This window comes from Pagrus pagrus (genome assembly GCF_965226575.1).
Source record: "Pagrus pagrus genome assembly, chromosome: 23".
NCBI classification, from domain to species: Eukaryota; Metazoa; Chordata; class Actinopteri; order Spariformes; family Sparidae; genus Pagrus; species Pagrus pagrus.
The window spans coordinates 10,424,271-10,443,581 of NC_140205.1; the positions used below are offsets into that span (position 1 = coordinate 10,424,271).

The following is a 19,311-nucleotide window of genomic DNA, read 5'->3' on the forward strand; positions in this document are numbered from 1 at the left end:
ATTCAATGCAGCGATGGATGGAGGGATGGAGAAAAGGTGGACGGCAGGGGAAGACACAAAGGAAAAGGTATGAGGTGTTGGGATGGAGATGGAGATGGAGGGAGGCTGAGCGGCCCAGAGGGAGGTATATCTATCGACTCAGAGGTGCTGTGTGGGTGTGTGGAGGTTCTGACTGATAGCGTTGCCCTGTTATTTAGTGTCCCCGGTGTTGCACAGCAGTTTTGTGGGGGCGCTTTTGCCAGACACCTCTGGAACAATAATACCTCTCCAACAGGAAGACAAAGATCCCCATTTTTATGCCCTCTCTTCTTCTTTTTTCACAACGCCATTTATTTCCTGCAGAGATCACAGAATGTGCTCATGCTCGCACGCTTGTGTCATATTAGATGTGTGACAAAAGAGAGAATGCTGAGAGGAGCTTTCATGTTTGCCTATTAGCTGGAGAAGTGAATGTTTCAGAGAGCAGGATCCATCCACTCCACTGTCAAAGCCACAACACACACACACATGCACACAGCTGTCGTATCTGTTGCTATGCCACCCGACTTCTGATGGATTTTTGTTTTGACTGAGTGTGCCCATGGTAAAGGATGGGGAAGGAGAGGAAGATGATGGGCTAAGAGAGACAGGAAACAGGGTAGAGAATAAGAGGAAGAGGGTAGGTGAGGCAGAAGAAAAGGGGAAAGAAAAAGGGAAAGTGAGATATGTCAATAATGAGAGGAGAAGAATGTGTTGGGGAAAGAACATGAAAGAACAGGAGAAAGGAAAGGCAGACAAATAACCTGCAGCACTCCTCCACATCACTCCCTCCCCACACTTTTGTTTCTAGACTGCTGGCTGTATTAATACATACAGTAATGTGGCATTTCACTGGAGGACTTGGCACGTGGCCACTGCATGCTCAGTGCCTTCATCCTCTCCGTGTATGTGTGTGTGCGTGTGTCTAGGCATGCTAACATTAGCAGCTGTCAAAACAGACAGTGTTGGCCCTTTCATGTGCAGTTAGGAGCACAATAGATGGGAATAAGATCGAGCAGAGTCGAGTGGGAGCAGAGCACACATTTTCTCCTCTTCTTGACAGTTTTTCTGGTTTTTCGTTCTCGGTCGACTCACCAGGTCTTGCCAGGTGGCGGCTGGTTGAGCTGGGCTGGGGCAGGCCGACGCCCCCAGGGGGGTGGGTGTGGGGAGGCATGACACAGAGCTCTGCGGCCTTCCTCTGTCAGAGGGGCGTCAAGCCGCCATGCCTGCAGCCTCCACTAGGGCGGCGACTGCGAAAATCTACACCAGAGCACCTGAGAGAGGGAGAGAAAATGATGAATGAGACACGCAGATTGATAAAACATCAAAAGCATGCCAGAAAATGAAAATAACTATTTGCACATTCAGACATTACCAAGGCTATATCACTTTAATTTGATACTGCACAGGGCTACACAAACTAAAGTGCACACATGTATACACACACCCATATACGCCAGCAGCGATGAAAGCTAAAGCAGCGGGCGAGAAGGCTTCTTTGCATACATTAAAAGTGTAATTCTGTGTCTGAGCGTGTGCGTGTTTGCACGTCTACTCGCATGTGTGCGTACTGCATGTATGTATGTGTGTGTACGTGCGCAACCATCACAGACTGCCCCCCGGTATTTGATAGGCATAAATAATAGATGTATGTGTCTTTGGCAGTTTACACAATCAGTTTGCCTTTCCCACAGACAGACCCCCTACTGCTACTGTCTGGCACAGAGACTGACTGAGAGAAACAAAGCGAGAATGACACAGGGTGAGGGAGAGAACATGGCGAGAGAAGGATACAGGCATGAACTGGGGAAAACAGAGACATATGGAGGGAATGAAAACAGAATATAGAGTGAAAAGAAGAAATGGGAAGAATAATGACGTTTGTGTGTGCGATGCAGCCAAACTACCCTTGAGTGAGGCAGCAAAGGGCAGAAGGTTCTGCAAACACTCTTTGAACTCTTTGCTGAATAAATAGAGGTAACGCAGATTAAGTTTATCAAAAAATATGAATACTTTAATACTTTTTATTTCTTTTTTAACAGGTTTCTTGGTTGTGTTTGGACCAGTTACCTACCACTATGGAAAAACCCAGAATCTGCTATTAACAGCTTACTAACATTTTTAACTGCAAATGTGATCCATTATTCAAAAGAAAGTTTCTCATATTATAGCTGTATTTTTTCAAAATCGAAAGGATAAACAACATCAGGAGGGGAGTTTTTCACAACCTGGCAAGGCGAAAACTGTTAGCATTGGTGGCGTAGAACTGAAGCATAAAAGACCCCTTTATACAGGGTGACTCATAGTCGTGATGTTTGTTTAAATAAGTATTTTTATTTCACTTCTCTCACTTTTGTTTTGAAGAAAGTTAAAATGGGAATCTGTCCTGAGAACATGTGTAGGGTTAGGGTTGCATTCTTCCTGATTATAAAATCATCTACCAATTATAAAGCACTTGACCAATCTAGGTGTTTGTTTTTTTGTATGAGCAGCACAGCAGTCTTTATTATTAAGGTTTATTATAGAGCTGTTATATTAGACTACAAACCTACTAAACTGGAAAATGTTGTATATTGTACTACAAGACACATTACAGTGTGGAAACCTTTTTAAAAAATTACCATACATAATATACTTAAAAGGTAACAATGCAAAACAAATATATAGGTATTTTTAGGGACAAAGACATTATGCAAAAAACTATAAAGAAAATCCATTTATTGACACAAATAATTACTTTCAGCCATTGTAAAGTTTTCTTTTAACACTCGAAATCACCCTTAAAGCCTCTACATATTTGCATTCAATAGTACAAAACGATAAACATAATGCTATTTTGTATGCCAAGGACTTTCTTATTGCCGTGATATCCAAAGAGTAAACAGGTATCATTTTCTATACTGGTATTGTATCGAAGTTGATACATTTGGTATTGTGACAACCTTAACAAAGCTACAGTAAACCTAAACTGAATGCGGTTCCCACTGAGTAAAAAGTGTCACCTCAAGAGTACATGGTGTACCTGAAATTCTTTGGTTGAGGGGACAATGGTTTCTCACTGATCGCATACATTATATTAGCTCAGAGATTTCTGAGGTTATCGTTTGGTCAACCTCAGCAAACCAACAAACATTTTCCTTAAAGGAAATCAACTATTCATGTCAGACTATTGGACCTTTCAGAGTTTCACAATACAGTTCTATAGAACCTCTTTGCCTGAGATTGACTCATATGAAGAGGAAAGTCTTGTTACTGTTTTAATATAATATAGTTAGTTATAACATTTCTTTTTTCCTGCTTGTCTTTTTGTCTCCTGTTCTAATATGATAGTCAGTAAATGGCTTTTAGTGTGTCGTCTCAGTTGGATAGATGAACTCATGAAGACGTTAACCCTCTTTTCTCTTGATAGAAAGATAAAAGTTGAAAAAAGAATGACCCAACTCCAATTACAGCTGTGTAATGACACATATCACACATACTTGGAAAAAGATGACTCCTATGTCACAGTTGAGCCATTACAGTAAAAATAGGTTTCTACAAGTGGGAAATTACCGTGGGAGAAAAGCTCTTTGAAACCTCGGTGCCACATGACTGATGCACGCTGTTGACTCGCACCCCCTGAGCCAATCAGTGTAATGTTGAAAACGCTGGAGTGCTGCTGTGAGACGCGTCTTTTCCCAAAGTATCATCAAAACCCAATCAGCAAATGTAAGAAATATCGAACTAATCAGATTAGGTCTGTTGTTCAATGGTTATGGGAAAAGTCAGAAACACAGCTCGTGTTGCCATGAAGGGAATTGGAGTTGCATGTGCAGTGCTTATTTAAATTTGCACCTGATTTGTGGAATAATGTGGAGGAGGAAAATATGATAAATGGATCTAAATGAAGATAGACAACTTTGTTTGCATATTGCCCAGCAGACAGACAGACTTTAACTGCAGTCACTTCCAGAAGTAACACACATCAATCTGCTCAGTGTCAGCAAGGTATTTACAGCTGGTTATATATGAGTTAGTGGAAACTAGAGGAGAGGAGGAGGAGAGGGAAGTGGGGAAAGAGGGGAAATAGGAGAGAGGGTGATGATGAGGAAAGGAGATGTAGAAAAGAGACAGCGACGAGGGGATTAAAGGAAAACATAGGCGAGGCCATAAATGCCAGAAGGGGAGGGGAGGGTAAGGGAAAAGTGCAACAGAGAGGACATTAAAATTCTCCTCCACAACCTCCTGAGTGTTTTGGTGTGTGTCTTTGCGTGTTAAGTGTGGCATTGTGTACGTGAACCCCTGTGGTGCTATTTGTGTTATCATTATTGCTATTAGTACCTGCCAGACACTGAACAAAACATAAAACACTCATCTAATCTATCAGCTCCCTCCTCTCTTTCTTAATATTCCCCATGCATTTTGAGCTTCCCCACCTCCTCTTCCCTCCAACACCTCCTCCTCTGTCTTCCTATCTTTTCTTTACGACCTTCACCTATCAATATTCAGTATTCCCATCCCTCTCGTTTCAATCTCTCTGCCTCCGTCTCCTCTTCGCTGCCTGACAAAGGAACGCAGGCGTGTACCGAGCGTATTCGGCAGATGGATTTCCTGCATGTGATTAAAGTCACATTAGCGAGGCTCTGCCGGGGAATTTGAGTTGTTCTTTTTCAAATGAGCACATGAGCTTCATTTAAACAATTCAGAAGCGCAGATGAGAAATACAAGGAAGGGACTCGAGGAATTTGGGAAACGTCCTCTCTCTGCTTCAGATGTAATATTTATCATAGTTTTTGCTTTTCCATACATATATATATAAATATATTTTCACTCATATACTGTCCCACACTTAACAAGGCATTCTTCGCACATTGTGATGAAAGCTATTTTTCCTTTGTTGTAGTCATTTCAATTTGTGCGAAATCAATCTTGAATTTCTGTTTCAGCTTTGGGACTGTAAGTGTTGCTTTGATTGGTTTGCATGTTGGCCTTTTTTCAAATGATTCATGGCTTTGCGCGTGTTTATTTTGATTTATTTTGGGGACTAAAACTGTTTGGCTGAGAAGCAGCAAAAATTTTAATTCCTCAGTCTTTCTAAATGGCTTCAGAAGAAAATGTTGGCATTTTACCTTTATGCAAACCACGGATACATTCAAATTCGTACGTGTTATAGGTATTATATCATTTATTGATATGTGTGATATCATGGTCATGTTAGGTATGCAGGAGCTGACTTGTGAGAGACCACTGTTCAAGATGGCGTTTCAACATTTGTAAGTGTGAAACCACTAGGTGGTTTTGGGGATATGTCAGGGCATTTTTCAGCTGTGTTTGTACTGTAACTTAATAAACAGACCCTTTCCTAACCTTAACTAAGTTGGTTATGTGCCTAAACCTAACTACACCATAAGCACAGTGTTGTCATTGCATACAAATGAAAATTGAACTTAAAGAAACATAAAGTTGCATCATAAAGAAATTCTTACCTTTCAGCATATGTGTGGTTTGCAGAAACATATCTTGCCAGCATTTATTCTGATGATTGCGTTGGCTGAAGAGTTTATAATAACTTTGTTGTCTGATTGTTGTTTGTTAGCCTCTCATTCAAATCTCATTATTGATTGCTTGCTTCTCATTGTTTGTATACACAAATGAGAGTGGATGATTAAAATTGTACGAGGGAAAAATGATTGATTCATGATTCATCGGTACAGATAGTGAAATGTGCCAGAAGATCAATCATGTGTGCAATCAAGCTGGAAATGTCTTTAAGATGATGTCTTGGAGGTGTAGCAGGTCACCTCTGCAGCAACATGTCACTGTTCGCCCATCAGTTCCCATCATGTTAAATGGGTGTCAGGCTATTCTCAGAAAGCTTTTTTTACCAATTTGACCTGGACACCAGGGCAGCCAAAGTCCACACATGCACCCATGCACACAGTCGCCCACACATGTGAAAATACTCGGGTGCCAGGGTGGCCTGCTTGTGGGGGAATCAAGTAACACCTCCTCCCCTTCTCTGGGCTTCTCTTCTCTCTCCTCTCCTCTCCTCTTCCAGCCTATTTTTTCATCCTGTTTATTCCACTAACTGTTTCCTGTCCGCACTTAAGCCGGATTTAAACTCTGCGGGGTGGTGCAGCAGCTTCGTGCAGAGCCCCGACGTGCATTTCCTCCAAAATTTAGCCACACGCCCTTGGGGCTCAGATAACAAGTCGGGACCACCAACTGCGGTTGGTCAGCTGAGGCTGCTTGTGTTTTCTCCAGCAAGTTTATGATGCTGGTAGAGACTGTTGATATTGAAAGAAGCGAGATGAGGACAGGCTCAGTAATGTTCTTACTTTTATTCATGCTTGACAGATGCATAGTTTGTGATTTAGCAAATCTATTTCCAGAGCAAGGATTCCGGCCATGATCGTCACTTTATTATCACAAAGTAAATAAAAACATGTAGATTAATGTTGTTAAATGTTAATTAATCTGCAGTAGCTACACTGATTGGTATGTTTGTTTGTGTATTTGCCTTCTACAGTTCAGAATAAGATCATTTAAGGTATAGAATGACTGCACAACAGCTGGAAAAAGTCCAACACAGCCTTTTAGTGCTTGTGTATGTGTGTTGCGTGTGGACATCTTTGCCCGATTTGCCCACTTGAGCCCATTTTTCAGAGTATTTAATCGTTTTTGTGACATGTCCACTTTGCTTGACTAATAGTTTTAATCAATATGGGTGGAACTCTGTCCAATTTGCCACTAAATTGAAATCCACCTGCACACGAGAGGACGTCTATCCATGTGTGAAGGCAAGTGCGTGTGGGCGTGCGAATGTGGGTGTGTGGCCGCTGAATGAGTGACATCACAGCTGTAAACACACAGCCCAATCATTCACCTTCAGCTCTACCCTTTGCTCGCTCCTTACACATCTACAATAGCATTTGGCAGTTGACTGGTGTTTAATTCAAGCCTTGTTTAAAATGTCAGACGATTTGACAAAACAAACCACCCTCTACAAAAGAGAGGAAAAAGAAATTTTAAAGGTCATAATAACTAAAAGGTTTGAGCACATGCCTGCTGTTGTATGACCATGCGTTTGCATGAGTGTGTGTGGAACAGCGCAGGTTGCTAACAAAGGCAGAGGGAGGCAGCCAAGCTACCCTAAATCAATTTTTAATAGCTTTCTTACATAGAACAGGGAGCAACACAACACACTTAAACACACACACACACACACACACACACACCAAAGGACCTGCTGATAGCTTGACAAATAGAGCCACATATGTGTTGACAGGCACATGGTGTAAAAATATGTACAGATATGATTACATATTCATGTAGGTATTCAGACACACACTGTGCATAAACACTCACACACGTTGTAAGAGTGTGTTCATAAACACACACGTTTTGTTCAAGCATACACGTACATGTAAGCTTGAACACATGTGTCACATGCCAGGCACATACTGGTTGAGGACATGCTAAAAGAAAGAAGTATGACTTATCTTTGTTTTTTGTTTTTTGTTTTTTTATTTTAATCAGAAGAGAAAAATCTTCATTGATTGATTTCCATGCGTAAACAAACTAGATAAACAAGCTCTCTTAGTTTTCATGACTGAGTGAACTGAATAAACAAACTGACCTTTAAGGACAACACAATTTCTTACTGTTTTACTTTGTTGACTTTTATTTTTTGATGGACCTGCCACCTTTTCTAGCTTCAAACTGTGTTCTGGGGACCTTATTTGCCTCTCAGGAAGGCGTATTTATTCAGTTATGGAAATAGTAAATGTTGTGTTTTTTAACACAAATAGATAAACAGACTATGTGTGTGGTTTTAAGATTTGTTGTTTGTTCAAGCACATTAATAACATCACCTTGGAGCGATTTAATGAGCAAGTTTTGGATGAGTTGGTGTCACCTGGTTTAGTAGACATGTCAAGCTACAGCACGAACTATAGAGCTAGTTATTGATAATTATTGTGTTCTCCAGGTTCATGTTAGAGTGCATTATAGAGGACATTTTGACAATTCCCATTAATTGGTAGCGAATGCAGAGAGGCACAAGAGCCTTGAGGACATTAGGGTGGAGTGCCTCACACCCACTGCATTATGGTATAATCACAGTGCAGCTCTTGAAAGTCAATCGTTTTTGTATCACACATTTTTAAAGCAAGGTTAGAGTCTACAGAGGGTTTTACAGCAGGTAAAATAACTGCAGCACACAATGCAGACGGCAGGCACTAGACTGGGAATCATCATGACACCAAGTAATAGAACCTGTCAAGGGTTTTAAATGGATTAAAATTATATAAGATGCTGTGAAGGTCAGAGAAACGTGCAATTAAGAAAGAAGTAAGGTCAGAAGTATAACAAATGACTGTAGCTTCCTCTTTCTCTGTTTCGTTAATGTAGAAAGTGTTGGTCGAACAGAATAAATCTAGTATATTATCATTAAGTTAGCACAGCTGGAGCTCCCAGAGTTACAGCAGCACTGTGATGTGCAGTCAGACCTGCAGGTCACACGACCCCTTGGGGTTTAGAGACACTTTACCAGACACATCCATTACAGAATAAATTGATGGACCTAATATATGGTCAGAAAAGGTGTATAAAGGTATGATTTTCATGTTCAGTCAGCCGAGTAGAGCTAGATACAGAGATTAATGCACATGCTTCGAAATAGGAAGTGTTCAGAACTTTTTTTTTGTTGTTTTGTTTTATTTTTGGCATTTCTGAGTGAGCGTCTTTAACTGGAATACAAGGGCCGCCATGTTTAAATACCTCATACAATTTTAAAACATTTGGGTGCTATATTAGGTAGCCTGTTTGCATTAGCAATGCTAACCTTAGCCAGGCTAGTTGTTAACATATTATGCATCAAGCGATTTTGGTGCAAGACAAAGAGTTACCACAAGACTTTTGTTTCTTTTTAAATCAAGTGGTTAAGAAAGGAATGAAAAATAGCAATGCCCTATAGTGTTATCTAATATCTTGTTATCATTTACTGATGATGATTCTTTCTTTTAAGGTCTTCTTCTGAGGTCTGCTTGTCTTCATCTGCGTACTTCTTTCCTGCTTAGCTGGAAAATATAAATAAACTAAGAATCATACGCCCATGCTTGTTTTTGAATACACCAGTGATGCTCTCACCTCTGCAAGCTTTGCCCCAAAACCACAGCCCCAAAAAAAATTTCCAGTGAATGTGCATGTTGTGTGTATTCATAACACAGGTCAAGGACTGGCATTTTCAGCGTCCACCTCCTCTCAGCATGCACTTTAGGTCCCATCAAATATGCCCATTTGTTGTCTGCAGTCTACTTTTTGTGACATTTTACATCTTTAATTCCAGGCGTTAAATGAGATGAGGAGCAGTGAATGAAGTGTGTGTTTGTGAGAGAGTGAGGAGAAGAGAACTAACACCACAAACAGACTTACCTTTAGACCAAATATCTCAGACAGCACCAGCCTTACGGCTCTCTGCCATCAGCCGTACCCCAAAAAAATATCCCCAAAATGTAAAAACAAAAACATATAAAAAAAAAAAAATCAACAGGATAAAAAATAAAAGAAAAACCTCGTCAGTTGAAGAAATCCATACATTCAAGATCCTGGTCAAAGAGAGAATAATCCTTCTTTCTGTATAGAGACAATCCCCCCCAGCTTCCCCTTCAACCCACCAATGATTTGTGAAAAAAGGAGGGATTGTGTAGAAAAAAATGAGGGATTGTAGAGAAAAAAAAACGAGGTGAAGAGAGGCTTAGAGACACAAGAGGAGGGAAGAGAGGATAAGGTCCGTATAGAAGGGAGAGGGATGGAGATAGTTAATCCTTTTCTTCCGATCTATTCCCTATATGAATGATACGTCCAGCGCCGTCCTGTTCGCTGGCTTGCGCGCTGCCGTGTGTGACTGGGAGGCGTGAGTGTGTGTGTGAAAAAGAGAGAGACGGAGTATGTGTGTGTTTGTGTGTGTGTGTGAGAGAGAAAGAGAGAGAGAGAGCGACAGCGTTAGGTTGCTGGCGTCATGCGCTAGCCCTTCTGTGTGTGTGTCGCTATGTTTGTGATTCCTGCACTCAGCACGCGTCGGAGTGTGTTTGTATGTGTGTGTGTTTATCCACACATGTACACTTGAGGGCTGTCTTTCCGGTGTGTCTGTGTGCGTGCGTGTGTGTGTGTGTGTGTGTGTGCCCCCACCTCCCCTTCTTCTTTTTCCGTATGTTTGTGCAGTCGTGCATGTGGCAGGAGAATATGTGTGTGTGTGTCTTGTCAAATATAGTAACATTAGTGTATGCTGCCTCTGTCTGCCTGCAGCTCTCCCACTGTGACAGGGAGAGGAAGAGGGAGGTGGAATACAGAGAGAGCGATAATACGAAAGAGTGAAAGCCCAGAGAGATAGAGGAATAGAGGGAGTAGGAGTGGGAGGGGAGGGGAGGGCAAGGAGAAAGTGAAGAGAGAGAGAGGTGGCCAGAGAAATAGAGAAAAGGTTGGTTGAACTGAGATAAAGGTAGGAGGACGGAGGAGAAAGAGGGAGGCAGAGGACTGAGAGGTATAGAAGGGGGTGAGACAGAAAGAGAGATGCAAGAAAGAAAGCTCTTGCAGTGGAGGGAGGGAGGGATCAGCTGATTTCAGTGAAGATGAGAATCTCCCTCTGCCACATGGGCTTTTCTCCTCCCTCTTTTTTTTTTCCCTTTTTTTCTCCTCCTCACGTCTCCCTCGCTCGGCTTTCATTTTCATTCTATTCCCTGTGGCAGCTCTCGTAACGGCTGCCTTTGTGTGCGTGTGTGTGTGTATGCATGTGTTTATCTTGTGCATTTGAATTTATGTGCACACATGTCTTAGAATGTGCTTGTATTACTCTCATTGTCAGGACAAAAAGCCGGTACTCACAAGGCAAAAAAATATATTTTAGAGTAAATATCGCTGTTATGGTTAAGGTAAAATACTCAAGAAATGAATGCAAGTCAATGCAGCGTCCTTCAAGTAAGTGTGTGGTGTGTTTTCAGCAGTGGAAGTCATTGTGAGAAAGCAAAAACGTTTCTTTTGAAAGACACCAGTTGCAGACAGAAACAGGGAGTGTGGTGGGGGGAGTAGAGGGGGGGGTATGAACTGGTGGGGGTACTCTGTGTTTGTTTGCACACAGCATATAATTACTTGGCTGCTTCCTTGCATGGACTGAATCATAGTTGACACACACACATTGTGCCGTTAATGAGCATGTGAATCATTTGGCTCCACGGTGCAGCGTTTTCGCTGCATATGACGGTGTGTGAATGTGAGAAATTTGGCTGCACCTGTGCGAGTGACACTGAGTTCAGACAGCCAGACTGGCAAAATCCACAGATTCGAGGTTCGCTAATCTCCAGCACTAACAAATTTTATGTCACATCTGTTGTCTCGCTTCTCTCTTTCCTAATAAGACAAAGCTATGTTCAGCGAGGAACATTCAGGTGGTTGCTCCTCATTTTTAACTGGCGCTAACTATCATTCTCAAAGGTTAAAATTACCGACATTGCCGGCAGCAGGTCATTTCAGCTGTCACAAGTTATCATTAATTCCATGAGTAACTTCAGGCCAGAATTAAACTTGCAACTTAAGCCCTCTCTGCAGCTGATGTCTGTACACGGCCAAAAGACATTTATGAGAGAAGAGTCTTCCTTCTGTAATTTCAATGTACAACCACAAGGGTTACAGCTCACTGTTGTAGTTTCACACCTCTCGACTGTTTTGATTCACTCACACCTCTTTCATCAGCTTTGCCGCCAACTGCAGTAGGAGTCCAGCAGACAGAAACTAGATGGTGAACACATTGACACATTTAGCTCAACTGTGTATTTATAAAGCCATACATTTCCCTTGCTGGAAACCAAAACATAGTAAAAGGGGAGAAAATATATAACTTACATTAGATGGGCCAGAGACAAGACTCCAAATGTGGAAATAAGCAATTGTTTGCTAGTCCACCATGTCAATTTTGTAAGATGATACTGATATTGTGAGTCTTTTACAGACCCAAATGTACTGGTATGTTAAAAACTTCAATAAACTGTGGGAATCCCATATGATGAACTGAGTATGGCACAAAAAACCTAGCTGGATCTAGCTGGAACCAAACAATCAGCACATAGTCCAGAACCTCTAACTGGTCATAATGTAGAATATCAGGACAGACAAATAAGCAATAAACCTGCAAAAGACAAAAAAAAAATCATTGATTTATTTATTAGAAAAGACTTACCAATACAACTGTAACAGTATATTATAAAATGGATTTAAGGCAATGTTATCCCGCCCTTCTATTTACTAGTCAGCAGCATTTACCGGTACACCTTCCTGAGTTTGCACACATGACTGTCTGTTGCCAGCCTCATGGCTTTGCACAGGCCAATTAAAGCACTATACTGGTCAGCTGCCCAACACACACAAACACACACACACGCACACACACACACACACACACACACACACACACACACACGAATACAACCTGAACATGAGTCCTCTGGTTTCCTGTCCAAATGTGGGCGCTGTGCTGGCTTCACCAGTCTTGAATGTACTTCCTGGCAAACAGATATCTGTTTTAGCTGCCAGTACAGTAGCTGCTGCCAGTGCTGGCTATATAGGACACACTCTTCAATGGTAGTTATGAAATGGTGATTGGCTGAAATGACTGGAATAGCAGTGGAGATGCAATATGTCGTTCCACATAAAAGTTTTATTTTGTTTTCTATTATTGTTGAAGGATATTTTGTAGAAGGAGGAACATCTGCTTTTATAACAGCAACGGTGATAGCTGTGTGTTTGTTTGTGTGTGTGTGTGTGTGCATATGTGTGTTATCCCAAAGGGGTAATTAGTCCTCTAATTAGTCCTGCCCCATCCTCTCCAGAGCGCAGAGGTCACTGACCAGGGTTACCCACAGTGACGCAACCTTTCAGCGGCTGAGATTTTAGTGCCAGGCTCAAGGACACATTGCATCAAATATAGATACAAATCCTAAAGGCATATTATATAACATCCCCGCATTAACATGTCTAAAAACAACTAGACCTGTGTATATATTTTGTTTAGTTCTGTACTTTTGTTATTCCCAACTGTGTCCAACCCAGAGAAATCCATATTCAAGGTAGTGGTGTTTTTCATTTGGTCATCTGTCAATGGCGTCATATCCCCTTTTCCCCCCTCTAGTTACTATGACTTCCGAGTAAACATTGGAAACAGCAGATGATACATCATAGAGAAAAGAAGGAAGTCAGCTAATTAACATCAAACATCTAAATTGTTTACTATTGGAAAATATTGGGAAATATTACAGTATGTTAGGACTGGGCACTACATTGGCATAAATATCCCACAATGCAATGCTGTAGTGCTGACACCAGCAACAACATAACGATAATGACGGACATCGACCAAGGCAGTATACTTTATTTGGGTTTGTAGTGCATAATATGCAATTTCTGACCCCAGCAAATGTGATTTCTGTCTTGTGCTGCCATTGTGACCAGGACTCTCTTGTAAGGACTTCCTGGTTAGATCAAATTTAAATAGGCCCTTTATGCATGGTCATCGGGAGAGCCCACTGCTTTCCTATAGAGAGTGGCAGCACTTGAATTTTATGTCCCGACACTTCACTCAAAATTAAATCTGTTTCAGCTTTGTCTTTGACGTTTTTCAATGACCTCTCCGTGTGAAGCACATGAAATGACAGCTGTCTGTGATGTAATCTGAAAGCAATCCATGATGGATGAAAAGAACAGAAAAAGGCGTCTTGCACCTAAGCCCTTCTTGATCATCATGTTTGACTCTTACTTTCTCTCCAAAGAATGTGCCACTGCCTTTTATTTTAAACTGAATGACACAAATCACTAATGACCTTTACTAGGCTCTCTCCACTTTGACTCTACACTATGAACCCTCTTGGGAAAAGCACAGCAAAGGCCTCTGATCATGGGGAGAGAGCAATAGCATTTAGGAAATTGACGAATCTGGAATTACAGTGGTAGTCTAGCATAGCTGGACAAAAAATGTCCAAGTATATACATCCCAAGATGTTGAAAATGGTATACTCACTGGCTGAAAAATGGAGTTTATAAAAGTTAGTTTAAACAACAGTGTGTAGACTGTGACTAGCCTAATCTCTTCAGGCAGCTCCTGTGAGACTTTGTTCACTGATTAAGGGGGAAGAGGGTTTTTAACACCAGATAAGAACGTGAGGTGAGGTTGATTTATTTGTTCCTCCAAGGGATGTGTCCACTTTTTTCGGGCTGTTTATGTGTCTGGACGAAGAGGCCTTCTGGCTTGAGGATCCATTGTCAGTGCCAGCCCCTCCTGCCAAGGCGACTTTTATGGCCAGTTGTGTTCCATCAATGATGCAGGAAATACGTGTTATGAAAAATGATGACTGGCAGTGGTTTGGAGCAAGAAAGTGTACTCTTTTAACCTTTTTGTCTGGCTATTATAGTTGCACCCTGCCTTTCTCTATCTGATTTTTTCATTCCCTAGCTACAGGAGTATTGGTTTATTTATTATCTAGGAGGCATGATTAAATCCCTGCACTCCTTGCTTGTTCATTGCCTCTAATATCGATGATATATGAATTTCAACCCATTCTGTTGCATTCATTATGCGTTTCTGTGCATGGATGTGCATCATCTCTCCCTTTTCTGCAACATCCCTCTTGTCTCTTTCTCCTCCACCAATTCTGTCTCTTCCCTCATCTCTATCTCACTCTATCTTTTAACACCCCCACCCCCTCCCTCGCGCTGTAATTTACTGTGCTATTGGGCGAGTGTCAGTGAAGATGAATTGGCTCTAGTCTTTGTATTAACACCAGGTCTGGCCAGGCACGTTTAGTGCTACAACTGCTAGTTCCTGCACGGAGCAAGTGACTTCAAGGCTCTATCCATCTTAACACACACACGCACACACTAACACACACTCACACACACACACACACACAGAAATTGTATATGTCTATGACCCCATCCAAGGAGTCATTGGTGTCTCTGTTCCCATATATCAGCGTTTTATATCATCCTTGAATCAGCCTCATATTGACCGGACAGTTTTATGGCCCTTTGGTCAATCTGGTCAATGAGGATTGCTCCATTAGGAATCAATCATGTTTTAATTCATGCCTTGAAACACAGTTTTTCAGACAGGCTCTTATTGAATGGAGTATTGTATTCCCATTGCTTCTGCATTTTGTTCTTTTAAAATATATGTCTGGTATTCTTGTTTTCCTCCTTAGCTTTAGAGCACTTTTAGAATGTTTTGTAAAGCATTTTATTGCATTAACTTTATTTAAAGTGGCAATTTAGAGTAAATGCTATTTTCCTGCCTATCACAGTCAACAATTTCAATAAGTGATTTTTTAAAGATTTAAATGGCATCTTGAACTTCCAGGAAAGGTGCTGCTTTGTGGAAAAAGGCATCTTCTATGCTGACCTCATGTTGCACATTCATTTTCAGATTCATTCTTTTATTTCAGATGTCAACAATGTTTACATGCTTTGATAGCCAAAAAATACATTATTTTTCTCATACTGTCCATTGTTGCAGCACCTCTATTCACCCTCTGTCTGAACACTCTGTTTTACCTCCTGTCTCTTTAAGGCCCCCTTCCCAAAAAGCCTAATCTGCTCTGATTGGTCAGCTTTTACAGGCCTGAGCAGGCACTGCCCACCGTGTTTCCGCATCAGCTCTGGCTATGTTGAGGCAATGACAACCGTGCTGGATGCAGTGACTGTGTAGTTGTGGCACCGCAACTTTACAGAAGTCCTGACAGCTTGTTTAAAGGCACAGTTTCTGAATACGGACTATGGATATCTCCATGGTCTGAGTGTTTTGATACTTTCATGGTTTTGATTTAGCACTTAGACATGTTTTATAATGAAAAAGACATGGATCTCTCTTTCTACAATATTGGACCTTTAACACTTTTGAAAAATACAAACAGAAAATGCTACATAGTGTTTAATAAACTCTAATGTTAAGACTGACAAGTCCTTGTATACTTCCTGCATTGAACTTAAAGGCTGTACCCCAGTGATTTAGTGTCTCACATCCATAAAATCAAGTATGAGTCAACTTGGAATTTCTGTTTAAAATTAGTTATTAGAGATAACCCTAATGACATATTTTTTCAGACACCTTATTTACAGCCACATTTCTACTGTAGGCCTTTAAGGGACATTTAAACTGTATTTATATGCAATACTTACTGAACATAATCAATAATTTACCTGCAGTGTGATAAGATTAATCACAACATTTGCATAAAACCTGTTACTTATGCTAATGTACAGTTATTAATACACTCATAGCATTTGTGTCTCAAAAGTACATCTTTTCACAAACATCCTGAATACTAATTGTTTTTTTGTTTTGTTAAATGCTGAATTATTTTCTGAAATTAACTGAACACGTGAAAACAAATGTGATTAAACTGCCATGCTGATTAATTAGCTTTATCAGTGAAATTAATATGCCTCTTTTTGAAACGCCATATGTGCTTGTTTATAGCTCGCTATCAGCAAACACTTAAAGCAAAAGGACATGTTGCCTTCCCTCCAGCACTGGTGCATCTTGCAGTCAGACCGCATAAACCGTAGCTAGTAGCCAGACTAGAGGCTCCATATAGTCTGAGCTTGACTTATTATGCAGTCATGAAATTGGTCCCCAAAAATATATGCCAGTAGATGCGTTGCATCCTAATTTTTGGAACGTGTGGCTGAAAGTGAACGTAGTGTCTCACCCTCATTAAAAAAAGCAGCAGTTAGCATGTGAGGACGACCAAAAACAGGCCCATCCGGGGTCCTGACCCGCAATGGTTTAAGAAACTGAATGTGTGCAGCCAGCCTTGTCTGTTGTATTTCCCTGTAACACGCTATCTGTCACTGCAGGATAAATTAAGTGGTGCGCACGACGGATTATGAAGCATTTTAGGTGCACACACTCACTCTCTCACACAAGCACTCTCTCGCACACGCTCACACAAAGTTTATCCCCTTGGAGAGTCTCATTAATTTGGCCAAGTTGATTTGTTCTGAAAGGCTCGGAATTCATCACAGCCAGACAGATGGTAGAGAGGGATTTCCTAGAGGGGAGGAAGAGGGAGAGACAGACAGAGAGTGGCGTGGGTCGGACACGGAGACGAAAGTGAGGGAGGGAAAGCAAGCGGAAGGCAGAGAAGGGGTGACGTAAAGAGAGAGCAGGAGAACAGCAGAGGTACGGGGAGTAAAATGAAAGAGACAGGGAAAGAGACAAGCAACAAGAGATCAAAAGAAGAATCGAGTGAAAAAGAGAGAGGGATAATTGAGAGATAAGTAGGGGAGAGGTGAGCGAGCACCATCTGTCATTTTAGAGAGGGAGACAGGAACAGGAGAGTGGCGGGGGATGTCGAGGGAGGAAACATGGAAGTAGATGGAAAAGGGAGGAGAGAGGAGAAGATGGGTTTATAATTCTTTCTCTATTTCAATGTTTCTCCTATACCTTAAAGGAATAGTTTGACATTTTTAGTAATGCTTGTTCGCTTTCTTTTTGAGACGGTCAATAAAAATGTCTTGTACTGGAGGCAAGGAAAAAAGCAATCCTGGCTTTGTCCAAACTGAAGCACTTGTCTAGCTCCTTAAATCAGCACGAATCAATATTTATATACTAACATTGGAAAGTGTGTAATGTGAAAGCGGTTGCTCGTATTGACAAACCCCACAGATGATAATCGCCTGGCCCTGCAGTCACCCTCAGCTCCACAGAGCTTTACAGCGCCTGTCTGTTACTGTTACCAGCTGTTTGCAGCAAAATAAACGAAAAAAGTGACTAGCTGGTGAACAAAGTGGAGCATTTAGCAACTAAAGACCCCAGACTTTTAAGTGGAATGAATATTGGACAGATGTGCAATTTGGCATGTTGTCAACACCTTCACCGCATCAACATCATGAGGTGATTGTATGTCAGTGTTGTGTTTACAGCTCATTTTGCTGCCCTCAAGTGGCCAAAAACATCAATAAATGTAGATTTACACAAGTTCACAAGTTCACATTTGGTGCCATCGTACCTGTACAAAAACATTTATTAGCGGCCTGGATTGTGGCTGAATATGCTGATGTATTAACCCAAAATTCATATACTTAAGGTCTGCCACCATAAAATTGGATTGCTAAGGTAATGAAAGAGGGGTGACCACACACAAAAAACACACACTCCCTGTGCCATGTTGATCTCCTTTTCGTATTATAAAAGATTGAGTAGGTAATTGAATTTCACAGCAAATTAGTGCCTCAAAATGTCGCCACTTTAATTCCTTTTCTGATGTGTGATGAAATAGCCCTGTTATGAGTGCAAACTGCCATGTAAACATTCAGAACAGAAGACAGAGCGCAGCGTTTTGCATCTACTCTTTATTCTCTATCAAACACACACACAGGAACATGTTTCTCCCTGTCTCTCCTCTATGAATGATTTAGTGAGCGTGCCTCCAACAGGCCTGCTCAAGGAGGCTGTGAAACTAGGTTAACTTAAGGTAGGCTCTGCTGACTTAGATGGTCCACACACACACATCTACCACCAGTGTCAACAGCATTTATTTCCATTTTAAAGAGGCAGGGTGGCCATTTAACACTCTATCACTTTGGTTCTGTCACCTTGGAAAAACTAAACGGAGTTGACAGAATCCTCCGCCTGTCTTTTAGCCGTGTCAGTGGACAATAAAAGAAACCCATCAACACAGCTCTGTAAACGCATGACTTAATTTCTCTTTTTATGTTTATAATGTAGTGTTTGGTACGTGCTCCACAGGGAACGTGGTACCTGCTTATCAGATTATATAGCACACATTTGCAGCCTTATTCTGTTTGTGTGTGTCTTTGCGAGTGCGCCTCCTGTGTGTATAATTCAAAGCTACTTAGTCCCAAGCGGACACGTGCCACCGTTTCCATTCTTCTAATTGAAAAATATCATGTGGCTCTGCCCGTGCGCGTGCCTCTGTCTGCATCCTTGACGTTCAAAAAGTTGCGCATGAGAAAGTGAGAGACAGAGGGAGAGATTATGGTGAGAGAGAGGAGGAGGATGAGGGAGGGAGGTTGAGTCATCATCCTTTTTATCCAATCCCAGGCTTCTGCCTGTTGCTTTGGTAACGTGATGTCAGTGCAGCCTGTGGCGACTCCTCTGAGGTTAGTGAGCTTCAGCACAGAGGTGTGTGTCTGTGTTTTTGTGCCTCTCTCCTGAAATTGTGACAAAAACAATGATTACTAGACTTTGCAGAGTTTAAGGTCAAAGGTCAGATTGAATTATTTATCTGTTGTACTAGTTAAATGAGT

General features: G+C 41.4%; 2 protein-coding genes across 4 annotated transcripts in view; one reads left to right on the forward strand and one right to left on the reverse strand.

Moving 5' to 3' along the window:
* lrtm2a (leucine-rich repeats and transmembrane domains 2a) overlaps positions 1–10,023 on the reverse strand; it is a 29,668-nt gene extending 19,645 nt beyond the window's left edge. Inside the window, exons 1-2 of the mRNA XM_084345456.1 lie at positions 9,433–10,023; positions 1,114–1,292 (exon numbers count right to left, since the gene is read on the reverse strand). Of these exons, the coding sequence (XP_084201582.1) occupies positions 1,114–1,192 (79 nt within the window). The 5' untranslated portion in view covers positions 1,193–1,292; positions 9,433–10,023. The remainder of the gene's footprint in view (positions 1–1,113; positions 1,293–9,432) is intronic.
* Positions 1–19,311, forward strand: part of cacna2d4a (calcium channel, voltage-dependent, alpha 2/delta subunit 4a) — an 89,884-nt gene that overhangs the window by 45,892 nt on the left and 24,681 nt on the right. The window lies entirely within an intron of this gene.